Raw genomic sequence first — 19,245 nt, 5'->3', positions numbered from 1 at the left:
TGTATATAGATACTGTTTAAAATTTGATATTTACTCAAATCTATTATTTTCTAGCGACAAAGAGATTCATTGTATAGCTTACAATGAACATGCTGACTATTTTAGACGCAACTAGGTTCGAAGCTACACAATTCCTATTATAGGTGTACTGCGTTTCTGGAAGCCTAAGTATTTTGCAAATGCTATATTTCTTGAGTCCATGATGTCAATTTAATTTTCCAATAATTTGTTCCTTCATGAAATATTCAAATTGTAGGTGAGAAAATCGAACTTGAGAGTGTTCCTGGAATGTCTACTATTATAATTGAACCACCTTATGCAGAAGTCTATGATTTTAGAAACATGTATCCTCTAAATATGAGTATCTTTAAGTTTATTTTATAATATACTTATTACTAACAATTGTATTTCTTTTTTTCCAGAATATCTTTCAACAGAGATCTTGATGATGACAACTATGACTTTTAAGAAGGACAACTAACGAAATCACACAATAAGAGAGATAGTTTCTGATTTTCAAATCTTAAGTGTCAACACTTTGTTTCTTTTGTTTCTTTTGTAATTGCCTTATGTTGGTATGTTTTTTGTTGTTTTTGTTTATGTTTAATACTATTAATACTATGGTTTCTTTATTAAAATCATGCAAGTTTATCATTTGCAAAAAAATCAAACAATTTTCGACAATTACTCTTTTACCCAAATACGAACAAATTAGGTGAATCTCAATGACTCAATTTTCAGGAACCTTTTTCGTATATTTGATTTACTTATTTTAATACAATTTACATAATTAAAGACTACTATTAAAGTTTTATGATTTAAAAAAACAACAAAAAAAAACATTGATATTCACTAGGTAATTTGTATAGGAAACAACTACTTTGCTTATTTGGTTGTTAAGATTTACTTATACTTCGAGATTTCAAAATAATAAGAATATTATTTCTACCAAAAAGATTAAGTGTGGTTTATTATTATTTATTATCACACAAACCCTAGATGCCTAACTTATATAAACCCAAACAGAAACAAGGAACAAAAGCATCACGGGCATATAGCTTTCTTATCCAAAAAATGAAAGATATCCAAGATCCATTGCTTCTAGCTTGGTTTGATCTAAACCACTACTCAGCTGAAGCAAGAGAACTCACGTTTGAGGATATACCTCAATTCTTTACTTGGAATCCGGAAGAAAAATGTTGGATCAGAAGAATGAGGGCAGTATCGAATACTAGGAAATCTTATATTCCAAGTAAGTTTGATGGTCTTGTTCATTTGCAACTTCTTTTCCGTTTTCTGAAAGAACCAAGATGTGATGAAGATTTGAGGACGTTTGATGGTGTGGTCTATGACTCTTACAAGGAAGCGTGTTTGGCTAGAGGATTACTTGAAGAATGATTTCTTAATATGTTTGAAGATTTTATAGAATATTCCTTTCAGTTTGTTGCTTATCTATGTTTTCAATTTTAAACATTTTTATTTCTTTATCATGATTTCTATAATTATAAAATAAATTGGAAAACAGATGTTAGATTACCAAATCGATTACTAATCCCTTTAATGTTGTAAAGAAAAAATACATATCAAAATTCACATATCATGATATAACTGAGAAAATTTTGCCTATTTTGAGAACCTGAAAGTACCTTACTTCAAACAAATTTAAGGTAAAGCAACAATTACTTATTTTGTAAGGCGTCTTTATGCAAGAGAATATACCAATATCTTTTATGGGAAAAAAAATGTTTACTTTTTACAACTACCAAAATGGTTATCAAAATATACCATATCCAAATATATCTGCACACTATTAAATACATAAAATTAACGATGAAAATTTTATATTTTCCCTTCTCTGATAAACAGAGATATATGATTTGATTCTGATCATAATCAGATCTTCACAAATAAATCTTTTAAAAGATAAACCATATCCAAATATATCTGCACACTATTAAATACATAAAATTAACAATGAAAATTTTATATTTTTCTTCTCTGATAAACAGAGATATATGATTTGATTCTGATCATAATCAGATCTTCACAAAATAAATCTTTTAAAATTTGCTTACCAAAAATAATATATTATAATTTATGAAAACAACTTAAACACGTTAAAATCTATCAGTCACAACTTTTGATAAAATGAAGTGAAAGGTCTCTTCATATCTTTATAAATTTACTAATAACACCTTTCATTTTCCCATCACCAAAAAAACCTTTCTGAAAAACTCTTAGAACAAAATATTAAGGAGCAGAGATTCCCATGCCAATGACACCAATTTCTGCTTTGCATCCGGGAAGGACAGATTGGAGGATACACGCAAAGGTCTTGAGCACTTGGTTTACCCGGGATTTCTTCACGAAAAGGGTGATGCTTTTGGTCGATCAAAAGGTAAAAAATAACAAAGAGTCGGTGTATTTTTTATACCCAGTGTATAGCCAATTACTCATGCATGTACTGATTTAATAAAATATCTGATACAATTTTTTTTGTACATGCAAGGGTAACACCATTGAAGCAACTATTATCCACACACCACTAATGAAAGAAATTCCAAAGTATATCAACGACGGAGAATGGTATTCGATATCCAATTTTAAGGTCATCAAACCAACACTCAAGGATCGAAACACAACACATCGTTACCAGATCAAAACTTCGGAGGATACGGAAATGTTCATTCTCGCCGATTTGAGTCCCAGTCATTTCTTTTGTTTCAAAGACTTTGAAGACATTAAAAACGGAAGATTGATTGATGGCTCATCTTTTGGTTAGTCTATTAACTTACCAATTTGTTGAAAACGATGTAGTAGGGATGATATTGATTTAAAAGTTTATTGCGTTTTAGATGTCTTTGGATGTATAATTGATGTGAAGCAAAGAAGAATCTTTGGAAGTGCCAGTGCCGAAAATGGGATAGCCGACGACTATGATGAAGTAGTCTTCACTCTCTTGAATGGCAGGTAATAAATTTCTTAAATTTTTGTCTTAGTCTCAATTGTTAATAGCTTAGGATATACTTAAATCTAAATAATAAATTACATTGATTTACTATAAACATAGGAATCAAACTCTCAAGTGTTGTGCTAAGAGAGATTATGCTTCATATTTCATGCATCATTGGGGACTAAAAGGATGACATCTTACATATAAAACTGATCCAGTGTTTTGTGTTTTACGATTCTAGAAACTTGGTGTTAGTGAAAGTATGTCTTTTTCCTTACACTTTGTAATAAGATTGATTTATAGATAATTTAATATATCATTTTGTTTTGTAGGTGCACCATGCATTGTCAATTGTAATGGCTCCTCAAGACTATCGATTCAACGAAATATTGAGGGTTTGGAAAATCACAAAGCCAAGTAAAATTTATATTTTTTTAATTATATTTTTCACTTAATACAAATATCTTACATTGAATTTTATCTACAGCTCTGAATTTGCTGCCCGCCATTATTTAACATATGTCATGGCACATGAAGAGGACATCTGATGAAGATGTGCTATAAGGGGATCATTCTATCATATCATTTTCTATGTTTCCGTTTATGCATCTATCTTTTTAAATTCTAGAACTTGAATGAACTTTTGTCGTTGTGAAACAATCTCGCTTATTCTGTGGAGTGGTACTATGTTGTTTATTACTTAAATTAAGGATATTTTTATGGCGTAATAGTTCTAATATCCATAATTACTTATTTAACTATGGTATAATTGTTTAAATTAGTATTTGTTTATGTCTTCAAAATAGTTATTGTTTTAAGCCATAAATATCAACTATATATGTTTATACATAATATTCAATTAGGTATCAAACACTATCCATTCAGATCTTTTCTGTTTCTGATTTGTCCTTATCTGTAACTATTATTTTCTTTTTATAAATTTATTGTAATATTACAATTAGTACATACAAATTTATGTTATATTTATAAAATAACATATATCATCGACTATGGCAAAAGACCTATGTAGATTAATAATTGTATATACAACATATATTTTTACTAACTTGCTATAGTTTATAGTGATGAAGTGATCCACATGAGAAGTGATGATTACTACTTATAAGAACTATAACACTAAGTGGAGAAAATTATGAAGTCGTTGACTTCAAGTAGATGCAGTTTGGCAGATGTCTATCAAATGAGTAGCATCTGTCTCATTGTCATTTTCCTTTTTTTAACAAAATATTTCTGTTTCTATCTATGTCATGTTCAAAATTTATATGAATCGTTTACAATTTTTTTGCATTTTTATGTTTTGTTTCTATTCTTTGTATTTAATTTTATACAAAAAAAATATAATACATATAGTAACAATTGACCATTACTTATGGAGTTGGTAATACATATACATAATATAAAAACTTTGGAAAATTAATTAAATATTTAAATTTAAACTAGTGCATGGAGGTCTACAAGTCCAATAAAATATTTTTGACACACTTCCAAAGAAGGAAGAATTGATTCTCTAAATTTTTACCATTCCAATAAAAAAAGTCAGAACTTTTAGATACTACTCCCATCAAACAAGTATTTTTCCGGTTTTTAAAAACATCTATCAGTTTTTTATCCAAAGCTTATACACCCTTACCACTCATCTTTCATCTTCCTTCTTCTATTCAATATAGTATAAAAAAATTATAAACATGGTTGCATACATAGAGGAATTGAATCAGACAAAAGAGAGATTGAGTATTGGAGTGAAAATACTCCGGTTGTGGACACCCCATATAATATTGAGACAACCCATCTGTAAATGTTTGATTTTGGTGGATGAGAAAGTAATTTTAATTTATAATTTTTTGTTCTGCATGTTAAGATGCTAATGAAATTTATTTATATCATTTGTTTTTTCATTTTTGATGTAGGGTAAAAGAATCGATGCTAAAATCCCAGCTCGAGTTTACTTCGATCATTTCATCGACAAATTGGAACAAGGACAGTGGTTTCTTCTTTATAGGTTCATAGTTAGGGAAATCCAGAAAGCTTCAAGGAACTCCAATAATCCATTCGAAATATTGATTACACGCAAAACACGGATCAGCCCAATACCTCCCAGGTCTTCAGACAATTTTTTCCATTTAACATATGCAACAAAATTTTAAAATGCTACCCCGGATGAGAGAAACTGTTGTGTTGGTAAATTAATAAACCCTATAATGCTTTACAATTTTTAAAAATTGTAGAATTTATTTTTTAATGTTAACCATATGGTTCTGATTTATCTTTTTCCTTTTCTTTTTTTTTGTAGATTTTTGTGGAAAGGTGGTAGGAGTAGGAGTACGTCGTTTTATTAGTTTTCTTGATTATGAAAGTGGATACAATGGTCAGAAAAATGTTCTTCCTTTTACTGTTATTGACATCGAGTAAGTAATTTTACTTATTTTAAAAATTACTTACAATTAGTCTTTTATTTTGCAATTTAAAAAAACTTCATTGGATCATAAATATATGTATTTATTTCCTCATTTTTGTCCTATTAAGTGGCAAGAAGATTGATTGTATTGCAGTAGGTGAAACCTGTTTGGAATTTGTTTATAAATGGGAAAGAATAGTTGCGAACCCTACCTATGAAAGTGAACCAATAATGTGTATGCTAATGTTTTGGAGAAGCTCTTTGTTTGAAGGTATTATCCTCTTATTCAAAGTTTATTATAAAAAAACAGACAACAAATGTTAAAATATAATATCTAACCTTACTTTCCATTGTTTAAGTGCTCATTGTCTAATGTCTCAATTGAGATGTTCATATATTTTTCTTGGTGACGAAGTCGAAGAATTTACTAGAGATCCCGCACTGTAAGTTCATAGTATGTTGATTGAATAATTTTAATATCAATCTCATATGTGATTTAATTTATACATTGTTTTTCCTTTTTTCAGAGTTTGTTTTTATGAGACATCAGATGATGAGGATTATGAGGGGACAGAAGAAGAAGGGAGTGATTCAACTTAGTAGTTGTACCGGCCAAATATGCTACCTTTAATTTTATTTCGTAATCTTATATTTCCTTTTTATTAGTATGTTCAATAATAAGTTGTCGTAATTCTGAACCTTTAATTGCGGAGAATAATGTACTGTATCATAAATTACTATTTTTGTTTTCATAAATTATCTCTATTTCAATTACAATTTTATCGATGTTTAATTTTGTTTATGGTTAAAGGCTTAGGTCTAATGTTAACATGTAAATTTCATAAGTTCTACTTATCACTGTTGAAAACTTTATATATTAATAATAAGAAAAGATTACGCTAAATTTTCTCAAGTATATTTGAGAATATTTACTATTACACAATTTATTTCTAAATTAAAACGTTTTTGTATTACTTGAGGATGTATCCAAATAAATTCCTTCCAAAAATAAATTCTTCAGATTATATTATCTTTATAACAGATAGCGCATAGAAAGCTACTTATTAAAACCATGAACTAGGTGTTTTTATCTTTTGTTTTGTCGTTGACGATGAAGAAGAGAAAAGATGCCGACGAAAATCGTGTTCAAGGCAAACTCCGTAAACTCTATACGGGGAATCAAGTCCAAAGTCCAGTTATTGTTTCAAATACGCCACAATCTTCAGTCAATATTAATTCTGTTTTTGGTAGAGTTCTAAATGATATTTCTAATCGGCCATCTTCTCACCAACTTTCCTCTCCAAATACAAGTAACACAATTTCTGGTATTCTTCACTTTATTTTGTTAACTACTTTTTCAATTATACTAAATATAATTCTATTAATTTGCAGAAACTAATAATTTCGTTTTTTTAATTTTGTCAATTAGGTGTTGATTATAGTACACCATCTTCTACCTTTGAAAACCAAGGAATATTGTACAAGGTAAACCGATCCCAAATTTGTAATGGTAATTACGGTAAATAAGTTTACAAGAAAATGTTTATTATTAGTCATCTTACTAGTCTAGTGATATTATTAGTCATGTTATTAATTTACAAGAAGTAATTTTATAACTTCTTTATATCAGGAAATAAGGCCACTCTCGAAAAAAGTCCAGAAAACCAAACCTTTAAACCCACATTTAGTCACTCATATAATGAAAGAGCTACGTATAAGTTCAACAAAAGAAAAGGAGCAACATCGACTCTATCAGGTATATTAATCTAACATATATCTCTAACTTTTTTATTATCTTAATTTTAACAATAATTTTATATTAACTTTATAACTTATAGACCAAGTGCAGCCAAATTACTCGAGTAATCGTGGAAAGAATACAATATTCAATCCTACACCTACAAATTTTACCAATATACCAGAAAAAAATATCAAACACTCAACTCAGGATGAGTTCAGTACAAATAGCACTATAACTAGAGGTAGTGTTATGTTTAACACCTTACCTTATATCTCTATGGTTTTAAATGTTTACCAACTTATCTTATATATCTTTACTACGTTGGCTATATTATTTAATTTAATTTTCCAATAATACACAGAGAGATTGTCCACTCAAGCATCCAAAAACAATATTTTTAGAAGAAAAGTTTGTGAAGTCTCAAAAATGACAAATTTAGATGAAGAAGAAGAGTAACAATATGAGCAGCTGGACTCAGACAGCAGTATAATTTTATTTTTTTAGAAAATAACTATGATATTTAGTATGCATTTATTAATGAAAAATATACGGCTATTATTTTGTAGAGTTTGAAGAAGAATATGATGATCAAGTGTTTTACTGTAGTAGTCAAGGAGAAGACAATTCATCATCATCTGAATATGCTTCTGATGATGAAAATGTTGGTGATCAATTTACACCACGAGTGTCATCTTTAAATGCAGCTAAACAACGTTACGAGATGCTCACCCTGTTTGAGGCAAGTTTTTAAAAAGTATTCGGAATGGCAACTTTAAGTACAAAGAATACAGTTAATTTCTAGGCAGGTATTATTTTAACTTATATTTTAAAATGGATTTATAAACAAAAAGATTTGTCAATGAGGAAACATTACTTATGGGCAGGATATAAAGATGACGGTGATCCTGATTAAAGTTGTACTCAATGTGGTGCAATATTTTGGTATGGAGAGAGGACTGACAGAAGAAGAAGCACTAATAACTCAGTGTATAATGGATGTTGTATGCATGGACAAATTGTTCTACCTATGCTAAAAGAGTCGCCAGAGATGTTATGGAATCTACTAACAAATGAAGATGATTTGTCACGACACTTTAAAGAGAACACTAAACCTTACAACATGCTTTTCTCATTTACATCTTTGGGTGGGAGGGTAGACCGATCTGTTAAAAAAGGACGTGGTCCATCAATGTTTGCTTTGCAAGGGGAAAACTATCATGTGATGGGATCTTTAAAACCAAAGCCTGGTGATTATGCAAAGTTTCAACAACTTTATATTGTTGACACTCAAAATGAAGTCTAAAACAGAGTGAATGTTATGAGGTAACAAAAACATTTTAGTTTTTTAAAATTGGATAATATGTATATAATTTGTATTAGGATATTTACTATTGTCTTATTTTTAAAAAAATCAGCAAAGAAGACCGTGTATGTAATAAGGATGGGACGAAAAAATTCAGGCCAGACCTTGTGGAAAGCATCATTAAATTGCTTGACGACGTTAATCCTCATGTACAAGCTTTTAGAATGGCTAGAAATAGGTTTGATATGGAGAAAGAAGAAACAAACTTCCATATGAGGATTATCTCAAGTCGCAAGTCTGATGGTAGGGAATACAACATCCCTACGGCCTCTGAATTTGCAGCACTGATTCCCAGAGATATTGATGCGAATATGGATAAACGAGATATTGTCCTTCAAAAAAGAAGCGGAAAATTACTAAGAATTCATGAATGTCATGTCGCATATCTAGCCCTACAGTATCCTTTGCTTTTTCCCAGAAGAGAAGATGGCTATAGACTTGGTATTTAGAAGACAAAGATAACAAGAGGCAGGAAATCAAAGACTAAATAATCAAAGAAAAAGATTCAGAAGGATGTAAGTATGAGACAGTGGTTTGCGTATAGGCTTCAAGAAAGGAAAAATGAGAAGCACCCCCTTCTAAGATCAAAGCGATTACTACAGCAGTTTATTGTAGATGCTTATACGATGATCGAAACAAATAGGCTCAGGTATTTGAAAAAAAAAAAAAAGTAACTTTGAAGGACATACAAGGAAGATTTGAGGAAATCAGCAGAAGCTGGAGACGACAACCTAAGCAATCAAGGAGACTCTTTCATACTACTCGCTTCTTTTATTGGGGGACCAAGGTATATGAGGCAGAGCTACCTTGATGCAATGGCTACATGTAAGAAGTTTGGGTTTCCAGACCTCTTTATTACATTCACATGCAATCCTAAATGGCTTGAAATTGTAAGATTTGTCAATGAGAGGAAGCTAAAGGCTGAAGATAGGCCAGACACCATTTGCAAAATATTCAAGCTCAAGCTTGAAAATCTAATGGATGACATCACAAGAAAACATATTTTTGGGAAAACAGTTTCAGGTTTAAATTATTTACCTTCTTCATTTTTTTATAAAAAAATTTCTCTTTCTTTTATAACATTACATATATATATTTAAAATATTTATATTATTGTGCAGCTATGTACACAGTAGAGTTTCAAAAGAGAGGTCTTCCGCATGCTCATATTATCATATGGATGGATCCCAAATGCAAGTTCCCTACTGCAGACGAAATTGACAAGTTGATTTGTGCTGAAATTTTAGACAAGGAAAAAGATCCAGAACTCTACAATATAATATCAGAATGTATGATTCATGGTCCATGTAGTAGTGCTAACCCATCATCTCCTTGCATGGAAGAATATAGCTGTTCAAACAGAATGTTAAAACCACCAACATTGACAAGGAAGGTTACCCGGTTTATAGAAGAAGAAAGGATGGGCGTTTTATCGAGAAGAATAGTTTCAAATGTGATAACCGATATGTTGTCCCTTACAATCGGACTTTGTCGCTTAAATATCATGCTCATATTAATGTGGAGTGGTGCAACCAAACAGGTTCAGTGAAGTACTTATTTAAGTATGTTCACAAAGGTAATGATCGAGTTGGTGTCATTGTTGAACCTAATAAAAAAAAAGTTACTGAAGAAGGTCACAAGAATCTCCAAAATGAAAATACTCCATCATCGAAAGACAAAATACAAGAAGGTCACAAGAATCTCCAAAATGAAAATACTTTATCATCGAAAGACGAAATACAAGAGTACTTTGATGGCAGGTAATTAAATTGTTGTTTAAATTTTCAATTTTTGTTTATATTATTCATTCTAAATCAGCTTTTTAACCCTTTTCAGATATGTATCTGCATGTGAAGCTATGTGGAGGATTTTAGCTTATCCAATACATTATAGGCAAACCGCTGTTGTGCCACTCACTTTCCATGAGGAAGGCAAACAACCTATTTATTACCGAGAAGGTGCGTCTGCACAGAATGTCATGGATCGTGACTCTCTTGATGAATCTCAGTTTTTTGCTTTATTTGAACTTAATAAGCGTGATGAAGAAGCTAGAAAGTTATTATACGAAGAAATACCAAGCAAGTTTATTTGGGATGGGAAGGAGAAATATTTTTTCAGGAGAAAAACAAGAACATTTGCTATAGGGAGAATTAACTACGTGCCTCTGACCATAGATGATGCATATCATTTGAGGATACTTCTCAATTCCATCAGAGGTCCTACCAGTTTTGATCACATTAAAACTGTGAATGGTGTCGTACACAAAACGTATCGTAAAGCATGTTACGCTCTTGGGTTGTTAGATGATGACAAAGAATATATTGAAGGTATCAAAGAAGCACATTTCATGTGTTCTACAAAGTTCGTTTGTAAAATGTTTGTCAGGATGCTTCTCTCAGCTGTTTTAAGTACTCTTCATATTGTATGGGTAGAAACTTGGGAGATGTTATCTGAGAATATATTAAGGCGGAAAAGAGAAGAATTAAAGCGACCAGGTTCATTACATTTACTATCTTATTAAGATATTTTTTTTTTTTTGATGTTAGATGTAGTATATAAGTTAACAAATCTTATTTTACAGAGCTTACATTGATTGATGAAGAAAATATTTTGTCTACAAGAGATAAACAAACAGTTGAAAAGAAATGGTTCTTCACTTGAGTTTTTTAAATCTCTGCCCCAGCTACAAAATGAGAATATTCCTGTTTTAAACCAGTTAATTGCTGATGAACAGAAATTCATTAATCAAACTGATTTAAAAAAGAAGCATCTGGAGTGGTTAAATATGCTTACAGAAGAGCAGAAGAAGATATATGATGAGATCATAGACTCTATTTTCAAAGATAAAGGTGGAGTATTTTTCTTATATGGTTTTGGTGGAACTGGTAAAACATTCCTTTGGAAAGTTTTATCTGCAGCTGTAAGGATCAAAGGAGAAATAGTGTTGAATAATGCATCTAGCGGTATAGCCTCTCTTTTGTTAGAAGGTGGCAGAACAGTTCATTCAAGGTTTGGCATTCCTCTTGAAGTTCATGAAACGTCAATGTGCAGAATGTCAAGGTCTTCTGATCTAGGTGAATTAGTCCAAGAAGCGAAGTTGATAATTTGGGACGAAGCTCCGATGATGAGTAAATACTGCTTTGAGACTTTGGATAGAAGTTTGAAAGATATAATGCGTGATCCAGAAGATAAACCTTTTGAGGGTAAGGTCATTATTTTTGGTGGTGATTTCCGTCAGATACTTCATGTTATTGTTGGTGCTGGTCGAGAGCAAATAGTTAACTCATCGCTCAACTCATCTTACCTTTGGAATCATTGTAAAGTTTTAAGGCTAACAAGAAATATGAGGTTGCTGCAAAACATAACTCCAAATGAAGCCAGGGAGATTGAAGAGTTCTCGAAATGGATTCTTGATGTTGGAGAAGGAAGACTTAATGAGCCAAATGATGGAGTTGTTGATATTGACATCCCAGAAGAATTGCTTATCACAGAAGTAAACTCTCCAATTGAATCAATCATTAATGCAGTATATGGTAATTCGTTATATACTGCCAAGGATGCCAGCTATTTTCAAAGCAGAGCTATTTTGTGTCCTACGATAGATGATGTCAACACTATAAATGACCATATGATATCCATATTAGAAAGTTAGTAACAATTTTCTGCTAATATTCTCTATATACTATATACTATATGACGTTTCTGGATTTTTTTAAAAAAATGATTCATAGTTTTGTTTTAATCATTGATTGTTTAACAGGTGAAGAAAGAGTTTACTTAAGTTCAGATAGTATTGATCCTGCAGATAAAAGAAATAAAGACAATCCTGCATATAGCCCGGATTTCCTAAACTCAATTAGGATTTCAGGAGTACCAAACCATTCTCTTCGTTTGAAAATTGGTTGTCCAGTAATGTTGTTACGCAATATTGATCCTCATGGAGGTCTAATGAATGGAACAAGACTACAGATTACACAAATGGCTGATCATGTTATACAAGCAAGAATCATCACGGGTACGAGGGTTGGTAAAATTGTTCTTTTACCAAGGATGGTATTAATACCATTAGATTCCCGTTTGCCTTTCAAAATGAGACGTAGAAAATTTCTGATAAACGTTGCTTTTGCAATGACTATCAACAAAAGTCAAGGTCAGTCTCTCTCAAATGTTGGTTTATACTTGCCTAGACCTGTTTTCTCTCATGACCAGCTATATATAGCTATGTCCCGTGTAAGCAGTAAATCAGGATTGAAAATTCTCATTACTGACCCAAAAGGAAAACCTCAAAAAAAACAAGGAATGTCGTCTTCAAAGAGGTTTTCCAAAACATTTGATCCTGATTCGTGCATAGCTTCGTAAGATTCTGTTTTTACTCTGTTTCCATTCTTTCAAAATTTATAGCTTTGTTCGTCGTTTAAATTATTTGATCATAGATTTTTTTTATTTTTTGCAGGTTTTTGTTTACTTTTTCACCCATCAAATAAATTTCTAAAATCTTATTATTTATGTACTCCACCAAATTCGTTTTATCTCATATTGACATATTGAGTTTCGTTTATTTAATTTATTTCACATATTTATTATATTTCAAATTATACTACTATATTATTTCCAATTATTTAACCATGTATATATTATATATAATATTAGACAAGTTGAATAACTTAGTACAGTCATTATATTCGTTATAAATATTTTAAAAACTAACTGGACAATATTTTTAGATTGAAGAAATTATAATAATATATACACATTTATAGAAACAAAAGCATAAGGCTACAACTAATACATTAGGTTACAGTACCAAAGATAATGATATAAGAATGGAATGTAGTATGTGTTAGAGTCAATATCGTGCTCACTGAAATCAAATGTCTAAAATAAGTACATTTGAATTTTTAATACATCGGAAATGGTGAAATAATCTGAAAATAACTGATACAATATTATTAATTTCAAGTAATAATAAACATTTTGGTCCGTGCTGTAGCACGGATTACTACCTAGTTTTAAAATTAAAAATATCTCGCGGTGTACCGGATTAAATTCTGGTTAGGTTAAGAAAGGAAGTGATATTAGATAAGGAAATACAATAAAAAAAATATTATTCTAGTGACACAAAAAAATTGATCTTCGGCCTAATCTGGGCTTATATATCTGATTTCGGGAAAGTTGGGCCAAACGTTCAACAGGCAATCAAAGTTAGTGGTTCAAAAGGATAACAAAATAAGTTTGGCCCGAACAGAAAACTGAAAACATATAGCCCATATATATATATATTTTTTTTTCACAAACAGTAAAAGTGAACAAGTTAAGCCTAAAAGGAAGCAACATCTATTTAATATGACTAACAAAGAAAAATTAAACTGTATTCTATATGGCCTGTGCTGATTTGTTTTTTTTTCCTAATGGAAGAATTTTAAAAATACTTTTGAAGGAATATTTCGAAGAATCTGTGGAATTAAAATATATTTAGCCAAAAAAATAGATTAGGTTTTTTTCTCCACAATTCCAAATTTTTTAGGCCCAAATTTTCCTACTTTCCCCAAATTTCACTAGCAAACATAGTCACAGATTTATAACGGTGAGGCTTCGTGGCTAAATAGCCACGGAGATAGTGTGGTTAGTTCGTAGCTAATTTGTCACGACTTATTACCGTGGCATCTCGTAGCTATAAACCACAAATTTTTTTGTGGCAAATTTGTAGCTAACTAGCCCCGATAGTTTTCATGGTTTTCTCGTAGCTTTTAGTAACGAAGTTGTCATAAAAAGCTACGGTTTATGGTTTCCAACGATTCGTAGCTATTTCCTGATTAATTTGTGGCTTGTTTTTTTAGCCACAAATATGTCTTGGGAAAGTTGTGGCTATATGAGTAAATTTTACTAGTGGTCATGAAGTGCGATACTTATACGTTAGTGAAGGCGGAGCATCAGGTGCCGGGTGACTGCTGCAGAGTTTACCTATTCCATAGTAGAAGTGGGATATAATCGCGATGGACTTCATGGTTAGTTTGCATGTTTCACGGACTATAGATGCTATTTGGGTGATTGTAGATCGTTTGAATAAGTCTGCACATTTTCTGGCTATTAAGAAGACTAATGGAGTGACAGTTTTGGCTAAAAAATATGTGGGGGAGATAGTGAGGTTGCATGGTGTGGCTGTGAGCATAGTGTCAGATAGAAATTCCAAGTTCACTTCAACGTCCTGGAAGTTGTTTCAAACAGGTAGGACACTAAGGTGAATATAAGTACAGCTTACAATCCTCAGATAGATGGGTAGTCAGAGAGGACGATCCAGACTCTGGAGGATTTGTTGAGGATGTGTGTGCTGGACCGGGGTGGTCACTGGGCTGATCACCTGAACCTGGTAGAGTTTGGTTACAACAACAGCTATCAGGCGAGTATTGGTATGACTTTATGAGGCATTGTATGGGAGGCCATGTCGCACACCATTGTGCTGGACTCAGGTGGGGGAGAGGAGGATATTCGGGTGATCAAGCTGAACATGAAGGAGACTCAGGATCGGCAGAAGAGTTATGCTGATCACAGAAGGAAGGACATTGAGTTCCTGGTGGAAGATAGAGTGTACCTCAAGATAGCCATGTTGCAGGGTCCGAATAGGTCATTGACAAAGACTAAGTTAAGTCCGAGTTACATGGGTCCGTTCAGAGTGGTTGAGCGGATAGGACCGGTTGCATATAGGCTGAAGTTGTCTGAGGTTATGGGTGCGTGCAGGAGGAGACTTGGGAGGGAGAGGCGAGGATGAAGGCAAGATTGAAAAAGTGGTTTGAGAAGCAAGTCAAGGCTTGAGCTTGTCTATCCTTGATTTTCAGTTTTCGTTTAGTTGTCTTGGTGTCATTGTATCTTATTTTTCATTATGTATTTTCGTTGATGTTGTAACGATTATGACATTTTCTGATTAATAAGATATGTATTTATTTATTTGATTTATGTTTTTATGGAAAAAGGAAATAGTTCGGGGTTTCTATAAACAGAAAATTTCCATAAATAAAAAGTTTTTAAAAGTGAAATGTTTAATTGGAGTTAGAACTTTGCTATTTTTAGAAGTGTGGTGATTATTCAGGATGTTTGCCTCGATGGCAGCCTTCGTGACGTTTTGTATCATGGGGGTTGTCTTGGTGATGCTTGTGTCTTGATAGTGGTCTTAGTGACATTTGTACCCTGACGGTATGATTGCCTCACTGAGCATTTGTTATAATACTCATGCATCTCAATTGTTATTTGCGGTGCAGGTAAAGGAAAAGTGTGGTCGTGAAATCAAAGCGATGAAAAAAAGGGTGTTCTAGCGGCTTAGTTACTTGTTCAATGCTTTTGTTAGGTTGCTAAAAATGAATAATATTGTCTAGAACGGATGTTAGGTTGCTTGTTATATGACTTTGTTATGATGCTAGTGAATATGAGATCAGTAGATATTTCACAAATTAAGAAAATGTTGAATTTTACATGTTTACCCATATTTAATAAGTGGTTGATATTTTAAAATCAATGAAAAGAACTTTGGGTTTAAGAGTTAATTTAAAAATTTAGCATAAAAACACATTGGAAATATATAATGACACTCTTTGTGAAACAAAAAAATTCTCTAAAATGAAATTCTTTATGAAACAGAGGGAGTATATTATTATTTTTAGAAGTAGACACACAATATTTTATGAGAGATTTACAATTAGGTAATTGTGCATGTCATGTACAGACAAATCTTATGTTATAATTTTTTTATATTCTTATTTATAATAACAGATATGTCATTGCATTTCGAAACTTTATAATGGCTATTTTTTTTTTTGTAATATGTTCTCTAGCACAATTCGAAAACAAAAAAACAAATTATTTTTTATCAGATCTCTAGGTCGAATTAGTATCAAACTGAAATAATCCGACTCGTTTTTTTAGAACCTTTGACCAAAAAAATAAGTGTATTTTGAAATTGTGTAAGTGAAAATAAAATATTGCAAAATATCATGTGATAATTTGTAAGGTTGATAAACAAGTATCTAAAGCCTCCCGAACGTAACAAACCATTCGTCAGATACACGTGGGCTCATACACCGGAAGTTGACATAGAACCCATAAAAAAAATTGGCGGATGATCGCAAGATATCTTGAGAAGTATTTTTTTTTATTTTTTTATTTTTTTGTTGACTTAACATTTCAGTTTCCGGTTATTTACCTATAGGTTGTTTGGGTTAAGTTCGGATCACATTTCATAATTTCGTAAAATCGGAATGGAGATGACTTTCACTTTTTTTTGTTTTTGTCAATCGGATATGACTTTCTCTATTATAATTAGTGATGATCTATAGATTTCAAAATAAAGTGAAAAAATCAGGAATAATGCAATGAAAATTGCAGAGGCATATCAAGCTTCCATCATTTGTTGCAACACACTTGCCAGTTCCTTTCCTTAGTTGTAAGCACAGAGCGGTACAAGAGCCAAGACCACAATCAGTGTCTGCTAAAATCTTATGACATATTCCTTGTTTTCCTTGAATCTCATTCACCATCAATCCTGTAAAAATAATATTTAAACACACAACGTTATCAATTTCATGGTAGTAAAACGACAAGATTTTTTCATAGTTTTAGAGATGGTAAAGCAAAAAAAAAACCTAGAATAAGGATAATGTAGACAACACGAAAGGTGAATTTGATCATTTTTTATTGTAATTGGATTTTTCAAAATACAAAAACAATAAGAGTAGTGGTAGTGTTAGTGTATGATGAACTTTCACATACATATACACACACACACATATATATATATATATATAAAAACACATATATATATATATTCTTCAGATATATGCATATATTATCAAATTGATATTTTCCCTTTATGTATGATTCTTTTTATTAAAACCATATATAGAGTATTTGTTTATAAACCTACTATTTCGGCCAAAAAAAGTTCTAGTCAAAGAAGATAATTATTCTAGTCAAAGAAAATAATTAGAATCTGTTTTTAAATTTTTTTGATGAATTTGATGAATTTTGTAGCTTATAAAAGAAGTATGATTTTGTCTGTCAACTTGTATAAAACTAATAAGAACGGTTGAAAAAGCCAGACAACAAGTACCAAAGACATTACATTAGTCAAGACAAGTTTAAAAAATTAGTTAGTGAATTACAAAGTACAAACAAGTAAAGATAATTATATTATTTTTAGTCAACATAAGTTAAATTAGTTGGTGAATTAGAAACAAGTAAAGAGAATTACTTTATTTTATGTTCTCTTTATCAAAATTTTATGTGGTTCTCATTTATATATTTTTATGCTCTATATGTTGGTTTAATGATTTTGATATTTTTTGTATTGTTATGAACTGTCAAGAAACACAAGAGGCAGTAAAATAGGTTTCTTATTGATTACGGTGGCTAGCTGAGAGCCTTATATACAATATACAACTTAGACCTAATTGATCTATACAAACAGACAATATACTAGTGAATAAGCTAAGGGGCCTTATAGCCCAATGCCCTTCCCCTCAAGCTAGAGTGTGGAGGTTACAAATACCCAGCTTGAAAAGAAAATTCTCGAACTCTTTTTCTCCTAAAACCTTTGTTAAAATGTCAGCAAGTTGAGACTTTGTGGTAACATGTTTGGAGGCAATAACACCGCGGATAATACCTTCCCTAATAAAATGACAATCACGACCTACATGTTTTGTGCGAGCATGGTATACTGGATTGGCGGCAAGACAAATAGCGGATAGACTATCCGAATACTCAGTAATCGAAGTAGGACACTGAATACCAAGCGTATGAAGTAACTGGCGTATCCACAAAAGCTCACTAACGGTGTCGGTCATGGCCCAATACTCTGCCTCTACCGAGGAACGAGAAACAACATCTTGCTTTTGAGTTTTCCAAGACAAAGGAACCACCCAATTGAATAAACCAACCAGTAAGTGAACGACTTGTAAGAGGACATGAGCTAAAACTGGAATCACACCAAGCATTCAGAACCACATCCATGGTAGAGTGAAGAAGAATACCCTGTCCCAGGCTGTAATTGAGATATCGAACAACACGAAGAGCAGCCTCCCAGTGATCTGGTTTTGGTTCTTTCATAAACTGTGAAAGTATATGAATAGCATACAAGAGTTCAGGTCTTGTGGTACCGTGATAAATAAGACGACCGACGAGACGACGATATTGTATGGCGTCAGGAATAGTCTTACCATCAGCTAAGGCAAGGTGATGATTCTGTTCAAGAGGAAAAGAAACAGGCCGAACTCCAAGAAAACCAGTTTCCGAGATTATGTCAAGAGCGTATTTGCGTTGACAGAGATAAATCCCAGCCAGACTTCAAGCTCAATACCCAAAAAATACCGTAACACACCCAATTCCTTCATGTAAAAACAGGAGCTCAAGTAGCGCTTAAACTCATGAATTACAGAAACTGAGGAGCCGGTGATAATCAAATCGTCCACATAAACAAGCACATGAAGACGCACACCTTCGCGCTCAAAAATAAACAAAGAGGAGTCAAATTTATCATCTGTGAAACCATAGTTCTTGAGAGCTGAAGTAAGTTTGGCAAACCAACACATGGGAGCTTGCTTTAAACCATACAATGATTTCCGTAAACATAAAACTTTGGTAGTATCAGTCATTTGAAAACCAGGAGAAAACTTCATATAGAATTCTTCATTCAGATCACCATGAAGAAAAGCGTTATGGACATCCATCTAATGTACTTCCCAATCAAGAGAAACAACTTATTGAAGAAACGCACGAACCATAACTAT

The 19,245-nt window shown here is 32.0% G+C and overlaps 1 protein-coding gene and 1 pseudogene across 1 annotated transcript; one reads left to right on the top strand and one right to left on the bottom strand.

Annotated features, from left to right (window-relative positions):
* On the top strand, nucleotides 9,289–12,807 carry LOC104728500 (annotated as a pseudogene).
* LOC109127376 (putative defensin-like protein 126) lies at nucleotides 16,801–17,149 on the bottom strand. The gene is made up of 2 exons (XM_019232003.1): nucleotides 17,104–17,149; nucleotides 16,801–17,003 (listed from the first exon to the last, which is right to left on the bottom strand). Exons 1-2 carry the CDS (start codon nucleotides 17,147–17,149, stop codon nucleotides 16,801–16,803), a joined length of 249 nt encoding a protein of 82 aa, XP_019087548.1.

This window comes from Camelina sativa, chromosome 11, assembly GCF_000633955.1.
Source record: "Camelina sativa cultivar DH55 chromosome 11, Cs, whole genome shotgun sequence".
In the NCBI taxonomy this organism is placed as follows: Eukaryota; Viridiplantae; Streptophyta; class Magnoliopsida; order Brassicales; family Brassicaceae; genus Camelina; species Camelina sativa.
Note: the sequence above shows the minus strand (reverse complement) of the source record. Positions and strands in the feature narration are given on the sequence as shown.